At 35.3% G+C, this 24,908-nt stretch overlaps 1 protein-coding gene across 7 annotated transcripts in view; it reads right to left on the bottom strand.

Moving 5' to 3' along the window:
* Positions 1 to 537: 537 nt before the first annotated feature.
* Positions 538 to 24,908, bottom strand: part of PCDH9 (protocadherin 9) — a 1,108,845-nt gene continuing 1,084,474 nt past the window's right edge. For 6 of the 7 annotated variants that reach the window (XM_043477930.1, XM_043477933.1, XM_043477927.1 and 3 more), the window contains one exon: positions 538 to 2,706. In XM_043477930.1, coding sequence (XP_043333865.1) covers positions 2,333 to 2,706 — 374 coding nt within the window. In that variant the 3' untranslated portion in view covers positions 538 to 2,332. The remainder of the gene's footprint in view (positions 2,707 to 24,908) is intronic. The other variant, XM_043477935.1, reaches the window with a different exon arrangement.

The raw sequence follows: 24,908 nt of genomic DNA, 5'->3' as shown, positions 1-24,908 counted from the left end.
GTGTATTTGCTCTAAAACTCTGATCTAGCTGCTCTGTGGTGAGTATAAACACATGGCATATGTGTGAGTGTGTCTTATTATCCTTGGCAGTTTCTGGGTCCATTTTGCTCATCTGAAAGAAATATAGATGAAGCTTTGGCCCTTGTTTCAAGGTCTTTATCCCTGAATAGTCCTCTGCCAGAAATGAAATATTTGGGAGTTTGTTTCATGAAATCTTATTAAAGATACTAAGAGACAAGATGATCACCTCACTAACCAGTGTTACCTGCCCAGTTTCTGACTTGAGATTTCACTTTGATGAAACTTGTATGAAACTTGATTAGAAAATGAACTAACTTTTCTTATGAATTTCATAAGAAAATGATTTAATAGATCATTAGGAGAATTTAACTCTAACTTGGACCATATTTTCAGAACATAAGTATTAAACCCCTAACTAATTTTATAATTAAAATTTAGTTTTATCAACATGTATCTAACAATTAGAGTAGAAATCATCATTTTGGATTTTGAACAAGAATTAACACACTACAGTCAGGAATTCAGAACATTTATTGCAAGAGCTGAATAATTGTAAATAACGTAGAACTGGCAAAGCAGTAACAAGGATAATTGTTTAGATATTTATTCTGTCAAAGTCATCAAACACCCCTCACAAACCGACAAATATGTACTGCAATAAGCAATGCACCCCTACCCATTATTTTCCATTATACTGTGGAAAAAATGTGAATTGCTATTTACAAAGTAATTTTATTTTTGGTAAGAACAAATTATCTATCAGATTAGCAAACCATTTTTTTATTTTTATTTTATTTTATTTTTTTTAACTTTTAAGCTGATGTTGAACCGTGGCATTAAGATAACTTTCACTTCTTTCAGTAAAAACATTTTGTTGCATGCTATTTATTTGTTTAAATCATCTGTCATGCCTTAACAAAAACCTCCTAAGAATGTTCGAATTTGGATTTGTTTGCACGTGCAACTGAGATCTTATTAACATTAGTTGTCACTCTGTTGGTTTGACCTAAGTGACAAGATGCTGGTACCTGCCAGGCATTGACCAACTATGATAACAAACAGTTAAACAGCAATAATTAGAGATTTATCCCTTAGTTTCCCCCAACTAGCCTACCTGGAGAATGTTCTGTTACATCATGAAGGCACAACACATTAAATATTTTGTGGCTATGGTCTAACACTTGTGTTACAACAACATTATTATATATGAGGATCAACACAAACTGTCATTTCAACAAAGTTGTAGACACACATTTGCCCAATTGAAACTATTTTAAATATTAATTTTCTTTAATATATGCTAATTTAATATATTAATTCTGCATGAGTGACAAGCACAGGATATTACTCCACTTTCTGAAAGATAACACTTTCCCATTAGTATCTCACTTAATGCTACTAAATAAGTGATTTTGCTTTTGCCTACTTTGAAAATAAGGATGTCAAGAAAATAGGTTCTGAATTTTCAAGCTTTTGCAGAAGTCCTTTTATATATGAAGTTTTCATTTTTATCTTTATTTTTTAGAATTCCAGCAACATAAGCTATCATAAAAGAAGCAAGATTCCAGAACCTTTTCTTTAAACACAAGTATTTGAGATCTTTTGAACAATGTGTGTCAAGACAGACTACTAACGCAGAAACACCTCACTAAAAGAAACAACAAAAATAACAACAAAGAGGCAAACAAAAAAAGGAAAGAAGCAACCAGAAAACACAGAATTATGCTACAACATTTTTAGGTGAACGATATAAGTACACAAAAGTTGTTAATAATAACTTGCTTCTATTTACAAATACTTTAACACTGATTGACTTACAAGTGTCCACTAATGTTGTTAACAGCACAATAGGTTTAATGCTTATCTTTTTAAGTTTTGTTTGAAGTATAATGTCAAGTATAGCAGTCTCAGCACAGATCAGTGACAAAAAGAGCACAATTTTCTAACTGGATATGTCTGTCAGTCACTCTAATCCATGGAACTTCCTTACTCTCCAAATGCATATTCTATTATTCATAGCAGCAGTCCAGGGTCAAAATAAAATGCAATTTAAAAAAAGATATTTGCACAATGGAGATACTTCTGGAAAGTTTAATCAATCCTAGTAAATAAGATCATATGGCTAGTAGAACTATCTTCTCTCTTATGTGATAAAACATTGTATCCTCCATGGTGCCAACACAAAATTATGGGTATCCCTGCTCTAAGGGGCATAGTTGTAGAGATCTATTGAATACATAAAGCTCTGACACACACGGTATTAGCATGTCTATTTAGATTAAAGTCCTTAGGTCCCATATGGCCTTTTTCTTTAGAGTTGGTGCTCCTTAGGACTCTCAATAGCACCTCCTGCTTGCTTATAAGACTTCAGATTTGCCAAAGGAATGTCTGTCATGTGGCTGCCATTGTTGAAATGGCCTTCAGTGGAGACATACTGCTTACGGTCATTGAACTGGTTCCTGTTGCTCTCTTCTTTCCAGGCTCTGGTCAGGGTGTGCCCATTCACAAGCTTGTCCTTCTTGATCCATTCTTTTTGGGGTGCAAAGGTTGAGAGAGGAGATTTAGGGTGTTGATATGGGCCCAAGCCAGGAGGCATCCAGCAATTATCAGAGTGACCCAAAACCAAGCACTCTTGAGTGCACATCTCTGTGGCTTCAGCTAATCCTCGGGGGCCCAGAGGCCCATCTGCAGAGGACAAGAGACAGAAAAAATAAGGAAAGAGAGTGGTTAGAGTTTTCATTTTAAATTATATCCTTAGAGAAAAACTGCACTGGTGATCTCTTTTTCTCATGAAAATTGTATTAAGTTAAGAAATTCATAGAGATGATTCCCCATCCTTTTTTTTCCACTTTTTAATTTTTGCAATGTTGTGTTGGTTTCTGCCATACAACAATGAAAATTAGCCATAATTATACACAGATCCCCTCTCTCCCCTTCTTGCCCTCTCCCATCCCATCCCTCCAGGCCATCACAGAGTGCAGACTGTAATTCCTGTGCTGCAGAGTAGCTTCTCACCAGCTATCCATCTCACATCTGATAGTGTATACATGTTGATGCTGCTTTCTCCATCTGTCCCACTCTCTCCCTCCACCACTGTGTCCACAAGTTCATTCTCTAGATTTGCATCTCTATTCCTTCCCTGAAAATAGGTTCATCAATACCTTTTTCTAGATTCCATATATATGCATTAATACACTATATTTGTTTTTCTCTTTCTGACTTACTTCACTCTGTGTAACAGGCTATAGGTTCATCTACCTCATTAAAACTAAAATTCATTCTTTTTTATGGCTGAGTAGTATCCTATTCTTTTAAGAATTACATAGAAGGAATAAAATTCCTTGTTTTGAAGGTAAGAATTACTCTTTCCCTTAAGCCATTTTATATCTAGAGATATAGACAGATCAAAAAATAAGTAGATATATAGATATGGGTAAACAAATATACCCATGACATATCATTTCAGATCAACTTTTTCTATGACATATGTATTATTACTGATTTATGTCCTAATTCTCAACAAAAACTCACATTCATTCATGAGAAATAATGAAATTTACAAAATTTTATGTACAATGCCATAAGATGTTAATTAAAAACTCTAAGAATACAAAAAGTGTTACTTGAAATATAATATTAAATATAAATACTGTGAATGGTTATACAAAATGATCTTCCATGTAAACATATCTTAATATGAAATTCATTAAAATACTTTGCAACATTCTTTTTAATTTAAGTAATAATTTTAAAGAATATTTTAACTAAAGTATGCTACTAAAGACACACCTGGTTGACTTCAAGCATTGTGAAATCCAAGTAAATAAAGATCCCATGTGGTTCCTTCCAAGCTTAACCTATTTTCTTGATTTATAACTGTATTAAATAACCCAAATTTCACTAGAGTGAAAGTCTAGCTAAGTTGCAAATTGGAACACATAGAGTATAATATTCAAAGAGAACAAAGTCATCATAGATATTTCTCTCTCTCTCTGTTTCTTTTTTTTTTCTTTTTACCAGAAGGCACTCTGAAACATTTTAACCATGATTTTGAAAGCAAACTATTCTCTGATTATACAAAGAGAAAATCAGTTCCGTACTGAAAAACAGTAAGTGTTAAATGATCAAGGGTCAAATGGTCAAGGGTTAACTTGGGCTTTTTGTTGTCCTGTTTTCTTTCCCTTGATTAAACAGTCAAGTGATAAGTGATAGCTTGAAAATTAGGAATTGATTTTACAAATGAGGTTAAGTATCAGATAGGCAAGAATGCTTGAGCAATAAAACATTTTCAAAAGCTGAGAGTCATCAGAATAGAAATGTAGAAGAAAACATGCCTGCAAGTTTGCCTACTCAACAACTAAGAGAGACAACAATTGGAATGCAGGTCTCTGCTAAAATCCAAGTTAGCAGTACTAATATCTTTAAATGCCCAATAATTGTGGAGTATTTATATTAATATCTATTTGTCTTAATAATATTCTAGTTATTTCTTGCATGTTAAAAAAAAAAAAATACTTGCTGAGATAGGTAACTGTTGGTGGCAAATACCTGACCATACACAGACAGCATCAGAATGGACACTGGATGTGCAAAGGAGGGGGGGGGGAAGTGCTTAAAATGTACCCTTACTGAAATTTTAGTCTGTTTTGAAATGTGAAGTCTGCTCTTTAGAATAACAGTAAACTTCCTTCCCATGTGATTCATAGTCCCATCCCCTCAAAAGCAAACAGTTTTATTTTTTAAAACATATGTTCATTACTTAAAACTATTTCTCTCACAAACTTTCAATGATCACTTACTCACTGGGATATTTAATTTTACCTTCTCTGTGAACCTTTCTCTGTCCTCTGAATTTTGCCCACACTTTAAAACTTCAAACTAATTTCTCCCTTATAGGTTTGCTTTGGTGTATTCAGTGACTCTGTATCCACAAAGCTAACACATTTTGAATTTGGAATCATAGGCCTAGAAAATGCTTTAGCCTGGCTTGTTTTCATTTAATTATTGACTCTATCAAGAGGCAGTTTGCTTCCCATGTACCACAGCAAGCTTCCCTAACTTTGCTAATTCATATCTTGTATGCACTGGGAAGATTTCCACAGATCAGTTCAGTTCAGTTCAGTTCAGTCGCTCAGTTGTGTCCAACTCTCTGTGACCCCATGAATCGCAGCACACCAGGCTGCCCTGTCCATCACCAACTCCAGGAGTTTGCTCAAACTCATGTCCATCGAGTCAGTGATGCCATCCAGTCATCTCATCCTCTGTCGTCCCCTTCTCCTCCTGCCCCCAATCCCTCCCAGCATCAGGCTCTTTTCCAATGAGTCAACTCTTCGCATGAGGTGGCCAAAGTATTGGAGTTTCAGCCTCAGCATCAGTCCCTCCAATGAACACCTGGAACTGATCTCCTTTAGGATGGACTGGTTGGATCTCCTTGCAGTCCAAGGGACTCTCTAGAGTCTTCTCCAACACCACAGTTCAAAAGCATCAATTCTTTGGTGCTCAGCTTTCTTCACAGTCCAACTCTCACATCCATACATGACCACTGGAAAAACCATAGCCTTGACTAGACATACCTTTGCTGGCAAAATAATGTCTCTGCTTTTTAATATGCTATCTAGGTTGGTCATAACTTTCCTTCCAAGGAGTAAGTGTCTTTTAATCTCATGGCTGCAATCACCATCTGCAGTGATTTTCAAGCTCAAAAAAATAAAGTCTGACACTGCTTCCACTGTTTCCCCATCTATTTCCCATGAAGTGATGGGACCGGATGCCATGATCTTAGTTTTCTGAATGTTGAACTTTAAGCCAACTTTTTCACTCTCCTCTTTCACTTCCATCAAGAGGCTCTTTAGTTCCTCCTCACTTTCTGCCATAAGGGTGGTGTCATCTGCATATTTGAGATTATTGATATTTTTCCTGGCAATCTTGATTTCAGCTTGTGCTTCTTCCAGCCCAGTGTTTCTCATGATGTACTCTGCATATAAGTTAAATAAGCAGGGTGACAATATACAGCCTTGATGTACTCCTCTCCCTATTTGGAACCAGTCTGTTGTTCCATATCCAGTTCTAACTGTTGCTTCCTGACCTGCATACAGATTTCTCAAGAGGCAAGTCAGGTGGTCTGGTATTCCCATCTCTTTCAGAATTTTCCACAGTTTATTGTGATCCACACAGTCAAAGGCTTTGGCATAGTCAATAAAGCAGAAATGTATGTTTTTCTGGAACTCTCTAGCTTTTTCGATGATCCAGTGGATGTTGGCAATTTGATCTCTGGTTCTTCTGCCTTTTTTAAAACCAGCTTGAACACCTGGAAGTTCACAGTTCATATATTGCTGAAGCCTGGCTTGGAGAATTTTGAGCATTACTTTACTAGCATGTGAGATGAGTGCAATTGCGCAGTAGTTTGAGCATTCTTTGGAATTGCTTTTCTTTGGGATTGCCTTTCTAATGCATAACAAATTCCCTAATTGAGCCCATTCAACTTTTACATTATGGCATTTTTGTCTTTTGTCTTTAGGGTCTGTACACTCATGTGTATATATTTTTGTTTTTGTTTTCTCTCAACTAGATTTAAAATACATTGATGAAAAAAAAGTAATGATCTGTTTTCTGATTTCTCCTGGTGCTAAACAATAGCAATGATTTATGCACAATGTTAATTGTTAATTAAATTTTTATGAGGTTGAAAATGTTCTGAGAAATTATTAAAGATATCCTCCACTTAAAAGGCAGAACTTAAGTAATCAGAATATGCTGATTTCACAAATATCATACCAAAAGCTTCCTCAACAGCAAATCTCTTTGCCTTAGCAATACTTGTGACAGTTAATAAGTGGATTATTTAACTTCTCTGTTAAATATGTTCACTCCTTTTTAGACCAATAGAGATAATCAATGTATAATATATCTTTAGGTCTACCAATCAATTCTTAACTTTTACTATTCCAGAATCACTAGTACATTTTTCTTTGCTTGTTAATAGCTCCAAAGTGGGGGGAGGGGGGAATTATTAGCTACCTTAGAAATATCAATAGCATCAGGATTTTATAGAGTACATAAAAAGAGAGAGTATGCAAGATTATTTTTTAAATAGTCTTATTCAATATACATTACTATCTTATTAAATTAAGGGTATTACCCAAGAAGTCAGAACACTGTGTGTGTGTGTTGTGTGGACCTGAAACCTTCAGCACTGAGTGACACATTTTAACAAAACTGTGCATTATTTTTCAGAACTGATAACATTTATTTATTCCATAAATATTTACTGAACACGTACTATATGCTGACACTGTGACAGGCACTGGGAAAATAGCAGTTAACAAAGCAGATGTCAACACTGTCCGCATGTTACTGTGCGTCTACCCTGGGAAACAAATTACCTTAAAAGCAGCAAACCAAGAGACAAAAAAAGGGTGTCATTGGGAAGGAGGCAGAACTCAAGGAGGCTTGTGTCTTCACAAGGCAACAGAGGTACTTTATTCCAAGCTATAAAATTTCTACATTTTTCTGAAAGTTCTCACAGATAACTGATAATTTTAAGACATTTACAGTTAACATTTGTGTGTACTATATAAAATCTTTAACTGACAAAAATATTGTTCCATTAAATAGTGTTAATTGCTCTTTGAAAAATGTATATGTGATTCATTCTTGTAAATAAATTTGAAAGGTTCTGATAAAGTCTGTAAGTAAATTTACAGAAGTTCTGTAGATTCTTAGGTCAGTCTTTTAGGTATCTGATTACTTTACAAAATTTAAAGATTCATCACAAAGTGGGACACAACACAATGATGGCAATTGCATGACAGCCAGGTTTTGTTACCTATAGCCCTAAAAAAAGGCCACCAGGCAGGGCCCCACGGAAGGTTGTACCAAGAACAGCATAAAAATAAGCTAGAATTGTAGTGGACAGTTTATGTATCACCAACCAGGGTGGGAGGAGCTAGGTTCCGAGCGCTGGCTATGGATTGACTGATTTGAATAATTTTTCAGATTCTAGGGCGCAGAGGCTGTCTCAAGTTATCTGACAACCTGACCTTTCCAACAGTTAGGGTGTGTGATTCATGACCTACAAGTGTGAGAGCTCTAGAAGGGAAGTGGTGGGATATGAACTTACTCAAAAAGGGAAAGTGACCAGCCAGGATCACAGAACTGTGGGTCCAACTGCCATCTATCTATATAGAGATCTACCTATCTATCTATATACCCTCATTACAGCAATTTGCTCATATAATTGAGCTACATTGTTGGAAAATTTACTTTGTTTATTTTCTGGGAAGTTTCTATTTTAGGACCTGATGTTAAACAAGGAAAATTTTACTCTTTTTATTTTGACCTATGTATAATTTCCAGTGATTGCCCTGAAGCACACACACACACAATATGGGTTTTATTTTGAGAAATAGCAATGTGTCCAAGTTCTCTTCCATTAAGTCTGTGTCATGAATTGGTAGAAAAAATAAAAACATTTTTATCATGAATTATTAAAGAGAACACAGTCATTCTACTGATTTCCTAAATATCCTGATCCTTTAAAAGTGTATAATCTGAAGCATCTTAAACATTAAATCATTTCCAGTTAATTTTTCTCATTTTTAGAACCACTTACTGAATTGTTTTACATTTTTAAAAAGGCGAAAGACATTCTTCATAAAGCATTAATAGTTAATGTTGTTATTTTCAAAATGTAATTGAAAATAATTCATGATTCTCCATCAAATATATAGCATTTAAAATATCAGGGTTTCTTTGCTAATACTGCAAAACCTATATGCACTGAAATATTATCCTTTATCATTGACATATAATTATTTTTAATGTCATCACTATAAGAGGTTGTCTTAATTGATGAATAATTGTATTTATTTTTTGTAATTCCCTCAACAAGTGTTTATTGAATATCTAACATGTATTACATGTATCAGAAATGTGCTGGATTCTTAATAAATTTTGAAATTGTGTGTGTGCATATGTGCATGTGCATGCATGTGTGCACTACACTTCCCTACTTCTCCAAATTTTTCATAAATTTTGATGTCCTATTTCTGTCATGTTATACAATATCTACTTAGAATCCAGATCAGGATTTAAAACTGCTTATAAATACTTTCTATAATTTCAGCCTTATACTAATTACTTCCGTTTTATTTTTTAAAAGTATTTTAAAAACCCTGTCATGATTTTTTTTAACACTGAAATATTTATTGATTTGGAAAAAAAAATCTAAATTACTTTTCTCCTCTCACAATCTGCAATCTATGAGTTTGGTTATCTTTCTTGGTTTTTGAATGTCTAAAGACACAAATGTTGATAAAACTGTCCAAGCCATCTGTCACTGCATTTAAACGCTGAAAGTGAAAACGAAAGCACAGGAAAAGCTACTTGAAAGTCGTCTCAGTTAATGTTTATATTATGTCTCAATGTATTTCCCTCTCCGTCTTCACCCAATTCACCTTCCTGCTCAAAAACAAAACAAAACAAAAAAACCCAACAACCTTTTCTATGATTTAGGCATTAACGGCTGTCATAGAGCTGCTTGAATTGCTGACTTTTAATGTGCAGGTTCAAAATGTGAAACTATCCAATTTAATGGATCTCCAGCTATACTTCAATGGCAGCATACTTGACTAAGCTTTGATCTCATTTTGTTATACCCAGAAGCAGAACTGTTACTTCATTGATTAACTCACTGCTGTAATTAACAAGTGCCTTCTGGCCTGGTGTCCACCTGCTTTTCAACCTGATGATTTGAAACCCTTTATTTCCAAAGATCGAAACTGATAAACTGACATGTAAAAAAATCATGAGAACTTTCATATTTCTCATTAGATTTCAAACTATATGACATTTGGACTTTTACATGAATAAATTTTCCTTAGAATTTTTCCTATTGGGTAAAATAAGACTAAACAGACTGTCAAAATTGTGTTGTAAAATAGATGTCATTTTTATATCATTTTGGTTCAAATTTATCACCTCTCACTCAGTTTTTGTCTCATTCAGATTTTATTACAGAAAAATAGCTCTTTCATGCAAAACATATCTGATTGTCATGTTATAATGGTCTTTTTGTGGTTAGACCATATACCATCATTTTTATGCAAAACAACTGTTAAGTTCCAGTTTTACTGTATTTTCCTCAGAGAAAGTACCTTAAAAGGTAGCATGAATGTAGTATGCAAAGAGTTGTGCATCACTAAACATCTTAAAGTGGAAGATGCATCCACTGACTTGAACTTGCTGAAGCAGTTTACCTGATCTCTAGGCCCAGTGATAAAATTCCTTGTTTTAACAAAATTTCTGGTTTTCAGTAGGTTTTTATCCTATTACTTTGTTTTGTATTGCTATTGATTTACTGAGAAAAATCTTAATTATACTTGCTCCTTTCCTTACTCAACTTCCTATAAAAAGTTTCAGGGAAACAAAAAATTCTCAACTACTACACTTGTAGGTAATTTTAGTATCTCTAAGAGACCAATATAAAAAAACTTAGTATTTTTACTATATCATTTTCACCCTCAGTTTATTTCTGTTGCTGCTGCTGCTGCTAAGTCGCTCAGTCGTGTCCAACTCTGTGCGACCCCATAGACGGCAGCCCACCAGGCTCCCCCGTCCCTGGGATTCTCCAGGCAAGAACACTGGAGTGGGTTGTCATTTCCTTCTCCAATGCATGAAAGTGAAAGGTGACAGTGAAGTCGCTCAGTCGTGTCCGACTCCTAGCGACCCCATGGATTGCAGCCTACCAGGCTCCTCCATCCATGGGATTTTCCAGGCAAGAGTACTGGAGTGGGTTGCCATTGCCTTCTCCGCAGTTTATTTCTAATTCTTTTAAATTTTTGTGAGGTAAAATGCAGCAGTGATAACAGTTTCTTATCATGGATTACCCTGAGTAGAAAGCTAAGTCACTTGATGGGGCCTCCTATTATCTCCACACACTATTGATGAGTTTCAGATATGAATCAAATTGATTCCAGTCTAAAAATGGTCAAAGTTAATTTTGAATATGAGAGTTGACATGAAAACTGAGGAACCTGTTCAGCATTGCTCACATTCCCTTTTGTTATATGATCTCTATTTTAGATCACATCATCCTATATCCAATTGATAATTTAAAATCAATGTTACATGGGAATAGATATGAGTTATTACTCTGCCCAGAGAAACAATCAATGGGTACAAATTTCAATTCCATCTAAACTCAGATTTGCGTGTAAAATAGTATAGAATAGTTATGTGGACAGTCTAAATCCAAAAATAAGTCTGGCAAACTTGACTATGCCTATGGGAAAAATATTTTTCATTCACTCACTGAATAATTTTTGTTTGATCACATTAGGTTCAAGAGATTATTGCATAGAATATCTAAATTCAGAACTAGTTCATAAATCTCAGGTCAGGTGATCATCATAACTCAGGCCAACAGAAATAGATTTGAGCCCCAGTAAAACAATGAATGGATAGGGAAGACAAACATGCTGCAGTCCATGGGGTCGCAAAGAGTTAGACAAGAGTGAGTGACTTAACTGAACTGAAATCAATGAATTAGTATAAACTTTGTGAAATTAATTTTAGATTCACTATTTCCTAGCTACTCATCTAAAAACTGAGAGCCAAGGATTAAATTTTGATGCATGACATCTACCAGCCTTTTATGCCTTTATTAAATATCGCTGTGGTTTGTCATAGATAATCACATTTTCAGTGTTATTTTCATTTTAATAATGAAAAGTCCAAGATAGAGCAAAGAAATTATAAATCAACTGTTTCTGTAGTGTATTACTTACATCATATTAAGTCCTGGAATGTGAAAGTATGATTGGAACAAGTATTTATATTTATTAATCTAAGTAAAAGCTATAATCTAACTTTTAATTTATAGCTCAAATTTAAACTCAAAATTGTGACAGCATCTACAGTCACCTTGAGAAACAAATACAGAAATCTCATACCAGCAGGATCTGACAAAACCTTTGGTTAACAAGTAAACAAGGATTAAATGTTTTACACGTTCTGTTCCTCATACAGATTTTTTTCCCTTGGTCACAGATGAAAAGTCAACATTTGCGGATGGAGTCAGTCCAAATGCAATAACACATGGCCAGCCTGAGCAGCAGATTCTCTGCCAGAGAGGATATTGCTATTTGGACAGACTTTATAGCTCACAAAGAATGGAGAGTGCCTCCTTATAAATCTTTAGCTTTCTATAGCATGGCTTGAATATCAGGTCCCTTTTTTTTTTCTCATCCGCTAAACCTATGGCTGGTAAGAAAATATCTTAGATGATTTTATTGATTCACCATTCACATTAGATGTTGCAATCAATGAAATGACAATGGTCTAAGGTTACTGATTATTTAAATTAACTCAAATTTTTACCCTATTGCATGGTATGCAATAGCTTATTTACATTATTGCAAACTGTATCTTCTTTCTCCTATAGTTCACTACTTTTTTTCTGATATTTTGTCTTTCGTTTTACAAAGTTATTCATATACTGATATTTCCTGAATTACTGTTCATTTCCTACAATCTGTATAACTTCTCAAAAAATCACAGTATATCTTATTTGATATGTAACACATTTTTAGGAGCAAATCTCAGGTATGAAGAAATGAAATAATTCATTACAGATGAATTTCAGACTGAGATTAAAGTTTATGAAGAAGCAATTTATATAATCTTACCACCTCTTAAAAAACTCTCAGGTACTTGTCTGAATCCAGACCAGTAGTACATAATACTGTGAAGTAATTTATCTTCACATACACCCCACCATCTCATATTTCAGGTGTATTTAATTAGAATAGAAAAACTGGTGAAATTTGTTTTTATTTCCCCAGTTCTCTGATAATTTTCACCTGGGACCCTTAAATACAGCCCTGTTCCCTCCTGAGTCTCTGGATAGACATTCTACTTCTCCTGGTCTCCAAAGGGTGTAGAGACTTGTCCTTGGTTATTTTAAGCAATGGGAAATTTGTGAAAAACGTTTTGGTAAATTGTTAAACATTTAAAGGCTTCACAAATTTTAAATTTTAAAAACCGTCTGAAAGATTTTCTTTTTTAAAAAATAGAATAAGCTATCCCATGTGATCTGTAGGGATATGTGTGTGTGTGTATGTTTACACATAGACTTTACCATAACTTTGAATTAATAGACTGTAGATCAGTACTTCTCAAATGTTAATGTGCATATGAACCACCTGGAGAAAATGTTAAAATGCAGAATCAGATTCAGTAAATCTGGGGTCCTGAGTTCCTTCATTTCTAAGGATCTCTCAAATGCTGTTGCTTCATTTCAAGGCCCTCTCTTGGAGATGAAAGCATATTGAGTACTTACCTATCTCCATGGGATACTTCCCCAGTGTTCTACACGATTTAAAGTTCTCAAATATGTGCTTGAATCAGAGTTAGTTGGAGGGCTTATCATATAAATTGCATGACCACAACCAGTAATTTTCATTTTATAAATTTAAGGCAGAGCTTTGAAATTTCTGTTCTAACAAATTCCCTGGAGCTGTTATACTTTTCCTGATTTCTCTAGGCCATTACTAGCCTCTGTGTTTCAGTTCCATTTGATGACACCACAGCTTTTTCCAGATCCTGCTCAGTGTTCTTTATCTGCACTTCTAAGTGAAATTACATCATTATACAGTCCGACTCTTTGCGACCCCATGAATCGCAGCACACCAGGCCTCCCTGTCCATCACCAACTCCCGGAGTTGTCAAACTCATGTTCATTGAGTCGGTGATGCCATCCAGCCATCTCATCCTCTTTCGTCCCCTTCTCCTCCTGCCCCCAATCCTTCCCAGCATCAGGCTCTTTTCCAATGAGTCAACTCTTCGCATGAGGTGGCCAAAGTATTGGAGTTTCAGCTTCAGCATCAGTCCTTCCAATGAACACCTGGGACTGATCTCCTTTAGGATGGACTGGTAGGATCTCCTTGCAGTCCAAGGGACTCTCAAGAGTCTTCTCCAACACCACAGTTCAAAAGCATCAATTTTTCGGTGCTCAGCTTTCTTCACAGTCCAACTCTCACATGCATACATGACTACTGGAAAAACCATAGCCTTGACTAGATGGACCTTTGTTGGCAAAGTAATGTCTCTGCTTTTTAATATGCTATCTAGGTTGGTCATAACTTTCCTTCCAAGGGGTAAGTGTCTTTTAATTTCATGGCTGCAGTCACCATCTGCAGTGATTTTGGAGCCCAAAAAAATAAAGTCTGACACTTATAAAAAGAGACCAGAGAACTAGATTGTTCTCTCTCTGACATGTACAGCAAGAAAGGTGCTGTTTGCCAACTAGGAAGGGGGAACTCCTCAGACACCTATTTTGCCTGTACTTTAATCTTAGTCCTCCCAGCCCTCTAAATTGTGATAAATAAATGTTCCTTGTTAAAGCCAGTCTATGATATTCTGTTAAAGCAGCTTGTACTAAGACAATGGTTAAAGGCGATTTGCAGATATAATAGGACTCTCATCAACAAATGAAGTTGATTTTTAGTTAAGAAACTAAACTATATTTTGGCCTAAAATAATCACCTGAACTCTTGAAAATCAGGGAGATCTCTTAGCAGAAAGAAACTCAGATTCAAAGCACAAGAAAGACTCATTATGTCACTGGTGTGTTTGAAGATGGAAAGGACCATGTGAAAAGGATTGGAGAGCAGCTTTTAATTGCTGAGAGAAACCCCAGCTGGGCAGTCATCAGAACAACAGGGATCTCAGTCCTACAACCATAGGAACAGGATTCTGCCAACAGTTTGTGTGAGTTAGAAAATTGGATTCTTTCTCAGAGCCTCAAGAGAATAGTCCAGTACAGTTGATAACTTGATTTTGGCCTTGTGAGACCCTATCTATGGCAAGCCCACTTGGACTCCTGAGATAATAAATGGCTGGAAACTGAGATAATAAATTTTTGTTGCTATAACTAAGTGGTGGTGATTTGTAACTAATACATAGACTACTAATATAATGTCTGTCTCTCACTCAAGATACACACAGTCAATCAGCAAGTTCTTCAGGCTAGCTCCCTCCCTAAAAACTCACCATCCCAAGTCACTATTATTTCTTAGCTGGATTCCTTTATTTCACTCTGTGACATTCTATGCTCTGATCCTTAATTAGAGCCATTTATATATAGTTATTAGTAAATAGATAGTATATTCTTATCAGTTTTCTATTGCTGCTACAACAAATTATCACAAACTTTGTGACTTAAAAAAAACATTATCTTATAGTTTTGGAGGTCAAAATTCTGAAAATACATTTCACTGGATTGAAGTCAAGGTGTTAACCAGGCTGCTTCATCCTGGAAACTCTGAGGGAAAAACCCATCTCCGTCCTTTCTTCAGCTTCTAGATGCTGTCTATATTTATTGGTTTCTGGGTCCTTCTCCATATTCAAAGCACATACTCCAATATCCATTTCTATTATTACATTATCTTCTTTAACTCCTCCTGCACCCCTCTTTTAAGGACCATTATGATTACACCCTGCCTATGTAGCTAATCCAGGATAATCACATCTCAAAATCCTTAATTTAATCACATATTCAAAGTCTCTTTTGTGATGTTAGATAGCACAGTTGCATGTTTGGGGATGAGGATGTGGATATATTTGGGGGTTATTCAGCCTAACACAGTATTTAGTGCAGAACCCTTTGGCTTTAAGGACATCAGAATAAAAGCCATACTCCTTTCCATGGCTCAGATCCCATACTCTCTGGCTGCTGCCCATCTCTCTGATTCATACCAGCACTCCCTCTGCCACTTTCTCTCCTCAACTCCACCTTACTTCCTCTTCTCAGTGATGGTTACTCTCTTGCTGTGCCTGAAATACATCAAGACTAATGAGGTCTCAGGGCCTTCAGATTTGCTATTATTTGTGTCCGGACTTTCTCACTGGCCTCACTTCATTTAGATGTTTAATCAAATTTGATTTTTCATAGATGCATTTTCTGATCACCTTATAAAAAATAATATCCTTTACTCATCCAGTCTCTATTCCTTAACCCAACTGCATTTTTTCTGAAAAACACTACTTATTACCTGTCACCATGTATTCATTTGTTCACAGTCTAGCTCTAACACTAGAATGGAAACCCCACAAAGCCAGGTAATTTGCTTTTAGATAACTCTGTCCTCAACACTTTTACAATGGCCTGGCATACTGTAGATAATTACTAGACAGATTTTGAAAGAAAAGAATACATGAAATTTCTTCTGAACCCCAAATCAGTGAACTAACATAAAAGTGTATGTAAAACAGTTTGTGACAAGTCATTTAAATCAGAAAAATAGTTAATAAGCAAATAGATTTATTTTTACATAGAAACATTGCTAAGAGTACACAGCATAAAATTTCACCAAGATAATATTTGGAATGTCTAAATGGTATTAATATGTGCAAAATTGCTGCACTTTTGTGGCACCTTACTTTGAGTCAATGCAAGTGGAATGCCCCAAAGTGAAGCATAATTAGATTGCTACCTATATACCACTGAACTGCTTACTCATGTCATAAAATTCATAATTCCTTTCACTGAGCTCTTTAGATGTTTTCTGAAGTCCAAGTTCACAGGATAACTAACAGGGCAATTCTCCAAAGCCTGAAGATACCAAAGTAACTTATTAGCAATTATTCTGTAGCAGAGTTCCAATGAGATGCAGATAAATATGCAGGATTTTGCCCTTTGTTACAGGTATGTTTAGGTAAATGGGAGGGTATTTAGAAAAAAATTAAGTTGATTAGGGATTGTATTAAAATCCTAAAAGTAGCTTAGACTCAATAAATATATGGCTTACAACTATTGAGGGATGAAATTACTTTTCACAAATTTTAGGGGAAGGTGTGATTTTAAAAGAGGCTAATGTGCCACATTAGATTACATGTAGAATAGCATGGTGAAATCCATTGCTTAAATTTAGTTGTACATAAAGAAAAGCTATTCTAAAATGAGAAGCATAATGTTATATTTTGAAAGAATTTCCTAAGGGGACTGTTGAAAATGCCATTGCTTCATTATTGAAAATGGCTTGTATAATGGAGTATTGTGGAGAGAAATCTTGCCCTCTTGGGATAATGCATAGGATTACTCATTTCAAACTAAATGCATGTTTATCTCTGAATGCACATTGAAAATCCAGAGAAATTACTTCATTAATATAGGTCTTTGAAAGATAGATGTCTCTCTTAAAATAATGAATATAATGTGAATTTTATAACATCTATATAAACTTGTCTGAGATCTCCTGCAGTATTTTGTTATGCTTATTGCCAATCAGAGATTATAATTTTCTGAGGACAGAAGACAAGCTATAGTTCTTTAGTATTTCACTATTTTACTGGTAGTTGACCATATGTCCCAACTATTCAATACATATAATGTTGCCATACTTATCATCAAAAATATAATTTTGTGATAATTTTATGAGATATGAATCATTTATCATTTTTCTGAAACAGAACAATTTTGTTGCACTATAAATGCCCATTCACATTTAATCAACAATATTTAAAATTTTCTCAAGATTTAGTTGATGTTTGCATGCAAAATTTTAGGAAAACTAGTACTGCTCTCAAAATAAAGCTTTTTAGTGAATGTAAGAAAACAAAATAAGGGAGAGGCACTGTTACTAATTTTGTATCTGAGAGATACAAAATAGACTTTTGTATCTGGGAGAAAAATTCATGACAAGAAAATTTGACCTTGTTTTCTGAGAGCTTTTTTTTTTTTTTCCCCCACTCTGGGTTATTTCAATAACTTCTTTGGAGGAGTTATGGCTAATCATGTGTGCTTCCTATCTAGATCTGCTATCCCTTTGCAATTAAATATGTATTTTTATTATCTTCCAATCTGTCTCATCAAAATGAGCTGTCTCTTGGGCATAATTGGTGGTTGGCTATTCTGATAAGCTCATTAATCTTACAATGTTATTGACCAAAATGCTAATTGTTATCCTTTGGAAGAATAAAGAATATCTACACTTCAGTAAGAGCCTTACAGAGCTGCTTCAATCCATACATATGAATGTTTGAAACGTGATGGCAGAAGAATGTGATTTTGAGATGGAGGTGGCTTTGAGGCATCCATCAAATCACAATGTGAAAGTGTGTTTCCCCTTAAGCTAGCATAGCTTGGGTATCTTTCAGTGTCACCAAAGGGATGGCATTCAAAAGGGTTAACTGAAAAATGTTTTGTGAAGGGACTCTGTTTAGTGTGGCCTCAGTAAGTAAACTAAAAAAAGTAGTGAGAGAAGCCAAGACCTGAAAATGTAGAAAAAATATTACCACTCCTAGACCTAAAGAGGTAAGGAAAGGGGCAGGGGCAACATGCCTAGAATTTAAAAATAACTATGGAAAATGTATTCAGGATATCACAAAGTGAATAGGCAAGATAACTTGTAAAATAAGAGCAAACGTTGGAAACTTTTTTTATTTTTGCAAATCACCAGATATAAATCTAGTAAATATCCTTTGAGATAACCTTCAAAGTGGAATTCAAACTTTAAAGACCTAAGTGATCAAAACACAATTCTGAAATCTTTTATGGTCATCTACCTCTAAGTGAGAAAAGCATGATAAATTTGGAAACTACAGTTTCTATTAACTATTTTAATATGTAAGCCAATTATTAGGATAATGTCAGAATATAATTTAAAAATTCGGAGCAGTATCGTGAGTTGATGGAAAGATCTAGTAAGAATGAATGGAATATTTCATTGTCTTTTTAATATTTCAGCAAAAATTCCTGAAATGTTACTCTTTATATACTCATCAAGAGGCACATTCTATATACATATATATATAGATCATTACAAAATAGCTAACCTAGCATAACTTCATTGGAAAGAAAAATTATTAGTAAATTTATAGATCACATGTCTGTGTCTTTTTTACTTTATGCAGTAAAGTATGGTTAAAATACATGATTCCAGCTTAGAATTCTTGAGGTGGGCTCTGTGCCTCAGTCTACCACATCACTAAAAATCACAAGACAGCTGGCCCTGGCCAAATATTATCAATACTGCTTAGAATGTCAGTTTGTTTCTCTCTAATAGAAGTGAACTGCACAGTGAACCTTTACTTTTTAATCTAGATGACAGTCAAAGGTTTTGAGATCTGTGAACCTTTGGCAAGATTTATAATGTTAAGTTGTCATCTAAAACAATTGGTATGGCTTTGGTTCAAAATTAGTCAGTAAGAGTATTTTTTATCTGGCTGAAGTACCCCCAGAATGTTCTCCCTGTCAGCATAGAATGTAAACAGAACTCTAACAAACAGCATATTTCACAACCATATTATTGCTAATAAATTACTTGTAACTACTACTTGGGGAATGCCTATGTATATGTATCCATCTATCTATCCATAAGCATGCTATCTTAGTTACACTTACCAAGTTGACAGTCCATTATTTTAGTTAATATAACTGCATTATATAGGTCTTAACTATATTCTCCAAGCCTCTTTTTATGAAAGATGATATAGACTAAAAATATATTATTGGATTAAACAGATGATTTAAGATCACAGAGATTTGAGCATCCTCAATTTAAGCAGTGCTACTGAACCAAATGTTTTCCTCTTTCAGAGCATTATTCATTAAATCAAAGGCATTGCTAGAGTCTTCCCAGGAGATCCAGTGGTTAAGACTCTCTGCTTCCAGTGTAGGGCACTGCAGGTTTTATCCCTGGTGGGGGAACTAGGATCCCACATACCTCACCAAAGGAGGGGGTTACAAAAAAATTGCTTCCTCATAATTACTCTTACAGCTCTTAAAATGTATTGTCTTGGCAGTTGAATATGCTATATACACTTTATGCAAAGCTTAAAACATATACCTTGCATTGCTACATGATCATGCCTGATTGGCTCCTTGAAGGAAGCTATAAATACATACTGATGATTACAAACTGCTCTTCAAATACTGTGACATCAAGTTGAAGAAAGTCACAACTATAAACTAGGAGACATGTGAGGATCTTCCTCAGCTGCAGGGTCTTAATTTGCAATTAGATTTTTCTGCTTGTGATAAAGTAAAGATTCAGTGATTTAAAAGAAAAAAAAAAAAAACCTGTGTGTTTCAGAGGGTGAAAGAATGATATTCTAATTAATTTTAGAAAGATAACTAGAAATGGCAAATATGAAACATATTTTTCGTGCATAAAAAACTAGTTATGAAGTTGGTATCCAGGTTCATGATCATGGGTGAAGGTCAATGTAACACTGTCAATGTATTTATATTCATATAAATTATTGTTGGTTAATGGTCATCACTGCTATTTTAGGAGCTAATGCTGTTTGAATGTACCTGGCTGGCTGCCAATCCCAGAGCCCTTTGAATCTCTAGGATGGTCAGGTCAACACTATTAATAAAACTCAAGGTTGTTTTCATTTGTTTGTTTAATTTAAATGGTTACTATAGATACACAGGTTGTGTCTATAAACATATAGAGCATTTACTTTTTGTTAACCTATTCTCTCTAATTGCTGCATGACAAAATAAGCAATTTCTATGTGTGTTTTACAAACTCTTCTAAGACTTGAAATTGCTAGTTTTTTTGGGGGTTTTTTGTTTTTTTTTCTTTTAGGCTGCTTAACGCTTCTTCACTGTAGCTCACTGTGGTTCACCTTTCTTTCTTACTACTCTTTCTTTGTTTATTTACTAGCTCACAGTGCCTTTTGCACCTAGCTACAGCACCAGCAGACTAAAAATGTGCTTAGGCTTATGATGTTACTGCCTCATCAACTATTATTAAGTCTAAATAATAAAGGAAACTGATAAAATGACCCAAATTACATTAACAAGGTCATTTACTGTATTTTTGGAAAACATGGATGGTGTGACTATTATCATTATTTGGAATTGATATTAAAATGATGTCACATTATCTTTGCTATTTTCCTGAAACACATGCTGGATTTTTCTTTTTTTTCTTTCTTTCTTTCCATGAAGATGCATTGCAGAGCCATAGTATTCAAGTACCTAACAAAATGTGCCAAATGCATGGAGAGAAGCCAAGCCATTCCATTCTCTCTGGTTATCTCAAAGACATTTATAAATTAACCTTTGATCATTTTGGCTGGGAAGATCAATGCTGATTGTGAAAATGGCCACAACTCAGTTTCTCTATACAGAAACTGTCCGAGTGTTTAAACGCATGAATCAAAACTCTGACACAGTCAGATTCAACTTGAGTAGCAGCACTTAGTGAGGTTAGGGATTGAAAGACAGGCTGGATTTGAGGTAAGCTGGCAATTTATTTCTGTTTATGATTTACCACCTTAAGCCAACACTTTTTTTTTTTTTTTGAGCCATCTGCTTCCTTCATATCATTAGAGAACAAGGCACAGGCCATATTTCCCATACTTATTCAACAGCAGACTTGGTGGTGACTGCATGGATGCTGTCCTTACGAATTCAATAACTTGTTTCAGCTAGGAAAGTGTGCTGAATGAAAGTTGGAAAGGACGTTCTTTAGTAACCAATAACATGAAGTTTTCTGAAGTAGATCCAGTGATTTCACAATTAGTACTTACTGGACATTTTAATTTCATTTGCATATGCACATATGTTCATTCTTAATTTAGCTAGCTGTATGAAAAAACCCTATATATTTACTGTCCAAATTGATTACATAATTTATGAGTTGTTAAAATTCCTGGCTCTTTTTCTTTATTAAAAAAACATTCTTTCCAATCATACTTAACAGGAAAACTACTCCAATGTGATTTATATTATGAGTTTCCATTTTGAAAAGCAAAGATATAGTTTTAACAGAACTATTAAGTAAGATCAAGATGAAAAGAATTACTGCATTTCCAAACATTAACATATTCAATGTTCCTCTTTCTTGACAAGAATAGCAGTGCAGGTGTTAATTATGATATATAGAATGACTCATCTAGACACCTAAAACCTTGATCTTCATGCCCTCTGATTCTCTGTTGGGTATGATGAATACTTTGTACAGGAAAATTAGGAAGTGGTTTTCTAACTGTCATTTTAAATGAGAGTCTTCACAACCTTCCATTCAATGTCTTCCCAAACCATTTGACTTTATTTCAAAAATTAACTTTAGGAAAGTAACTATTATAAAAAATTATTTGAGAGGGAGTGATCAGTGCAAAGAAATAGAGGAAAGCAATAGAATGGGAAAGACTAGAGATCTCTTCAAGAAAATTTGAGATACCAAGGGAACATTTCATGCAAAGATGGTCACAGTAAAGGACAGAAATTGTATGGACCTAACAGAAGCAGAAGAGATTAAGAACAGGTGGAAAGAATACACAGAACTATACAAAAAAGATCTTCATGACCCAAATAACCATGATGGTGTGATCACTCATCTAGAGACAGACATCCTAAAATGTGAAGTTAAGTGAGCCATAGGAAACATCACTACGAACAAAGCTAGTAGAGCTGATGGAATTCCAGTTGAGCCATTTCAAATCTGAAAAGATGATGATGTGAAAGTGCTGCACTCAATATACTAGCAAATTTGTAAAACTCAGCAATGGCCACAGAATTGGAAAAGGTCGGTTTTCATTCCAAACTCAAAGAAGGGCAATGCCAAAGAATGTTCAAACTACAGAACAATTGCACTCATCTCACATGCTAGCAAAGTGATGCTCAACATTCTCCAAGACAGACTTCAACAGTTTGTGAACCATGAACTTCAAGCTGGCTTTAGAAAAGGCAGAGAAACCAGAGATCAAATGCCCAACATCCGTTGGATCATCAAAAAAGCAAGAGACTTCCAGAAAAACATCTATGTCTGCTTTACTGACTATGCCAAAGCCTTTGACTGTGTGGATCACAACAAACCGTGGAAAATTCTTCAAGGGATGGGACTACCAGACCACCTCACCTGCCTCTTGAGAAACCTGTATGCAGGTCAAGAAGCAATAGTTAGAACTGGACATGGAACAACAGACTAGTCCCAAGTCAGGAAAGGAGTATATCAAGACTGTATATTGTCACCCTGCTTATTTAACTTATATGCAGAGTACATCATATAAAATGCTGGGCTGGATGAAACAAACTGGAATCAAGATTGCCAGGAGGAAGTATCAATAACCTCAGATAAGTCAGTGACATCACCCTTATGGCAGAAAGTTAAGAAGAACTAAAGAGCCTCTTGATGAAAGTGAAAGAGGAGAATGAAAAAGTTGGCTTAAAACTCACCTTTCAGAAAAGTAAGATCACGGCATCCAGGCCCATCACTTTATGGCAAATAGATGAGGAAATAGGTGACAGATTTTGTTTTGGGGGGCTCCAAAATCACTGCAGATGGGGACTGTAGTCATGAAATTAAAAGATGCTTGCTTCTTGGAAGAAAAGCTATGATCAACCCAGACAGCAAATTAAAAAGCAGAGACATTACTTTGCCAACAAAGATCCATCTAGTCAAAGCTATGGTTTTTCCAGTAGTCATGTATAGATGTGAGAGTTGGATCATAAAGAAAGCTGAACATTGAAGAAATGATGCTTTTGAACTGTAGTGTTGGAAAAGACTCTTGAGATTCCTTTGGACTGCAAGGAAATCCAACCAGTCAATCCTAAAGGAAATCAGTCCTAAGTGTTCATTGGAAGGACTGATGCTGAAGCTGAAATTCCAATTCTTTGACCACCTGATGCAAAGAACTGACTCATTGGAAAAGACGCTGATGCTGGGAAAGATTGAAGGCAGGAGGAGAAGGGGATAACAGAGGATGAGATGGTTGGATGGCAACACTGACTCGATGGACATGAGTTTGAGCAAGCTCCAGGAATTGGTGATGGACAGGGAAGCCTGGCGTGCTGCAGTCCATGGTGTTTCAAAGTGTCAGGCATGACTGAGCGACTGAACTGAACTGAACTGTACTTTAATGAGTTACTTATTCTTGCACTTGGTGGATTAATTTATTAAGAAACAATTCCTCAACAGTGAGTCATTTAGAGGCATTAGCAGAAAACTGAACTGTGTATATGTGTAGAGAAATATTCCAAATCATAATGATATGCAAATGATAAAATTTTAAAAAGCCACTGAATCATTGTGCTTGGTTTTGTTTTAAGGAATTGAAGAGTTTTGTTTCTTGACTTTTCTCGTAACTGGAATTATTGATTCTATAGCACAGATTTTAAAAGAAGTGTAAATAAAATATGATTTTTATTTTAAGTGTTTTTATTTGCTCTGTTTGGCTTTAGAACTTATATTTTTGGAAACCATTGTGGCATAGCATCTTAAGTAGATTTTAAAGTGAGTGTTTAAGGCAAAATTCAGATATAACCAGAGCTACTCTTGACATTCACTCAGCATGTCAAGCTGCTCAATTATAAGATACACGAAGGAATGGCAGAGAGGCAATCATGTCACCCACAGGGATTTACTCTGGGGCTTCTTCTCACTCTGCCAGGAGGAATGACTAGCAGAATCACCGGGACTGTTTCAACCCTCTTTCTCTCCTCTCTGTTTCACTATCTTTGTCTAGCTAATGTGTGACGCTGTATCATTTGCAAGCACATACATATATATGATGGGACTTTGCTCTTTAAAACAGTGATTACTTTTTGGGTGCAGCTCTGCCCTAGCTCCTACTGCCTTTCTTTTTATTTTTCCTAAAGAAGGACCTGAAAGGAGGAAGAAAGGAGATACCTGAGGAGTTCAATTCACTTCAGTCACTCAGTCGTGTCTGACACTTTGCGACCCCATGAACCACAGAACGCCAGGCCTCCCTATCCATCACCAACTCCCAGAGTTTACCCAAACTCAAGTCCATTGAGTCGGTGATGCCATCCAACCATCTCATCCTCTGTCGTTCCCTTCCCCTCCTGCCCTCAATCTTTCCCAGCATCAGGGTCTTTTCAAATGAGTCAGCTCTTCACATCAGATGGC

Source organism: Cervus canadensis, chromosome 9, assembly GCF_019320065.1.
Source record: "Cervus canadensis isolate Bull #8, Minnesota chromosome 9, ASM1932006v1, whole genome shotgun sequence".
Taxonomy (NCBI): Eukaryota; Metazoa; Chordata; class Mammalia; order Artiodactyla; family Cervidae; genus Cervus; species Cervus canadensis.
This window is presented reverse-complemented; position numbering and strand designations above follow the sequence as displayed.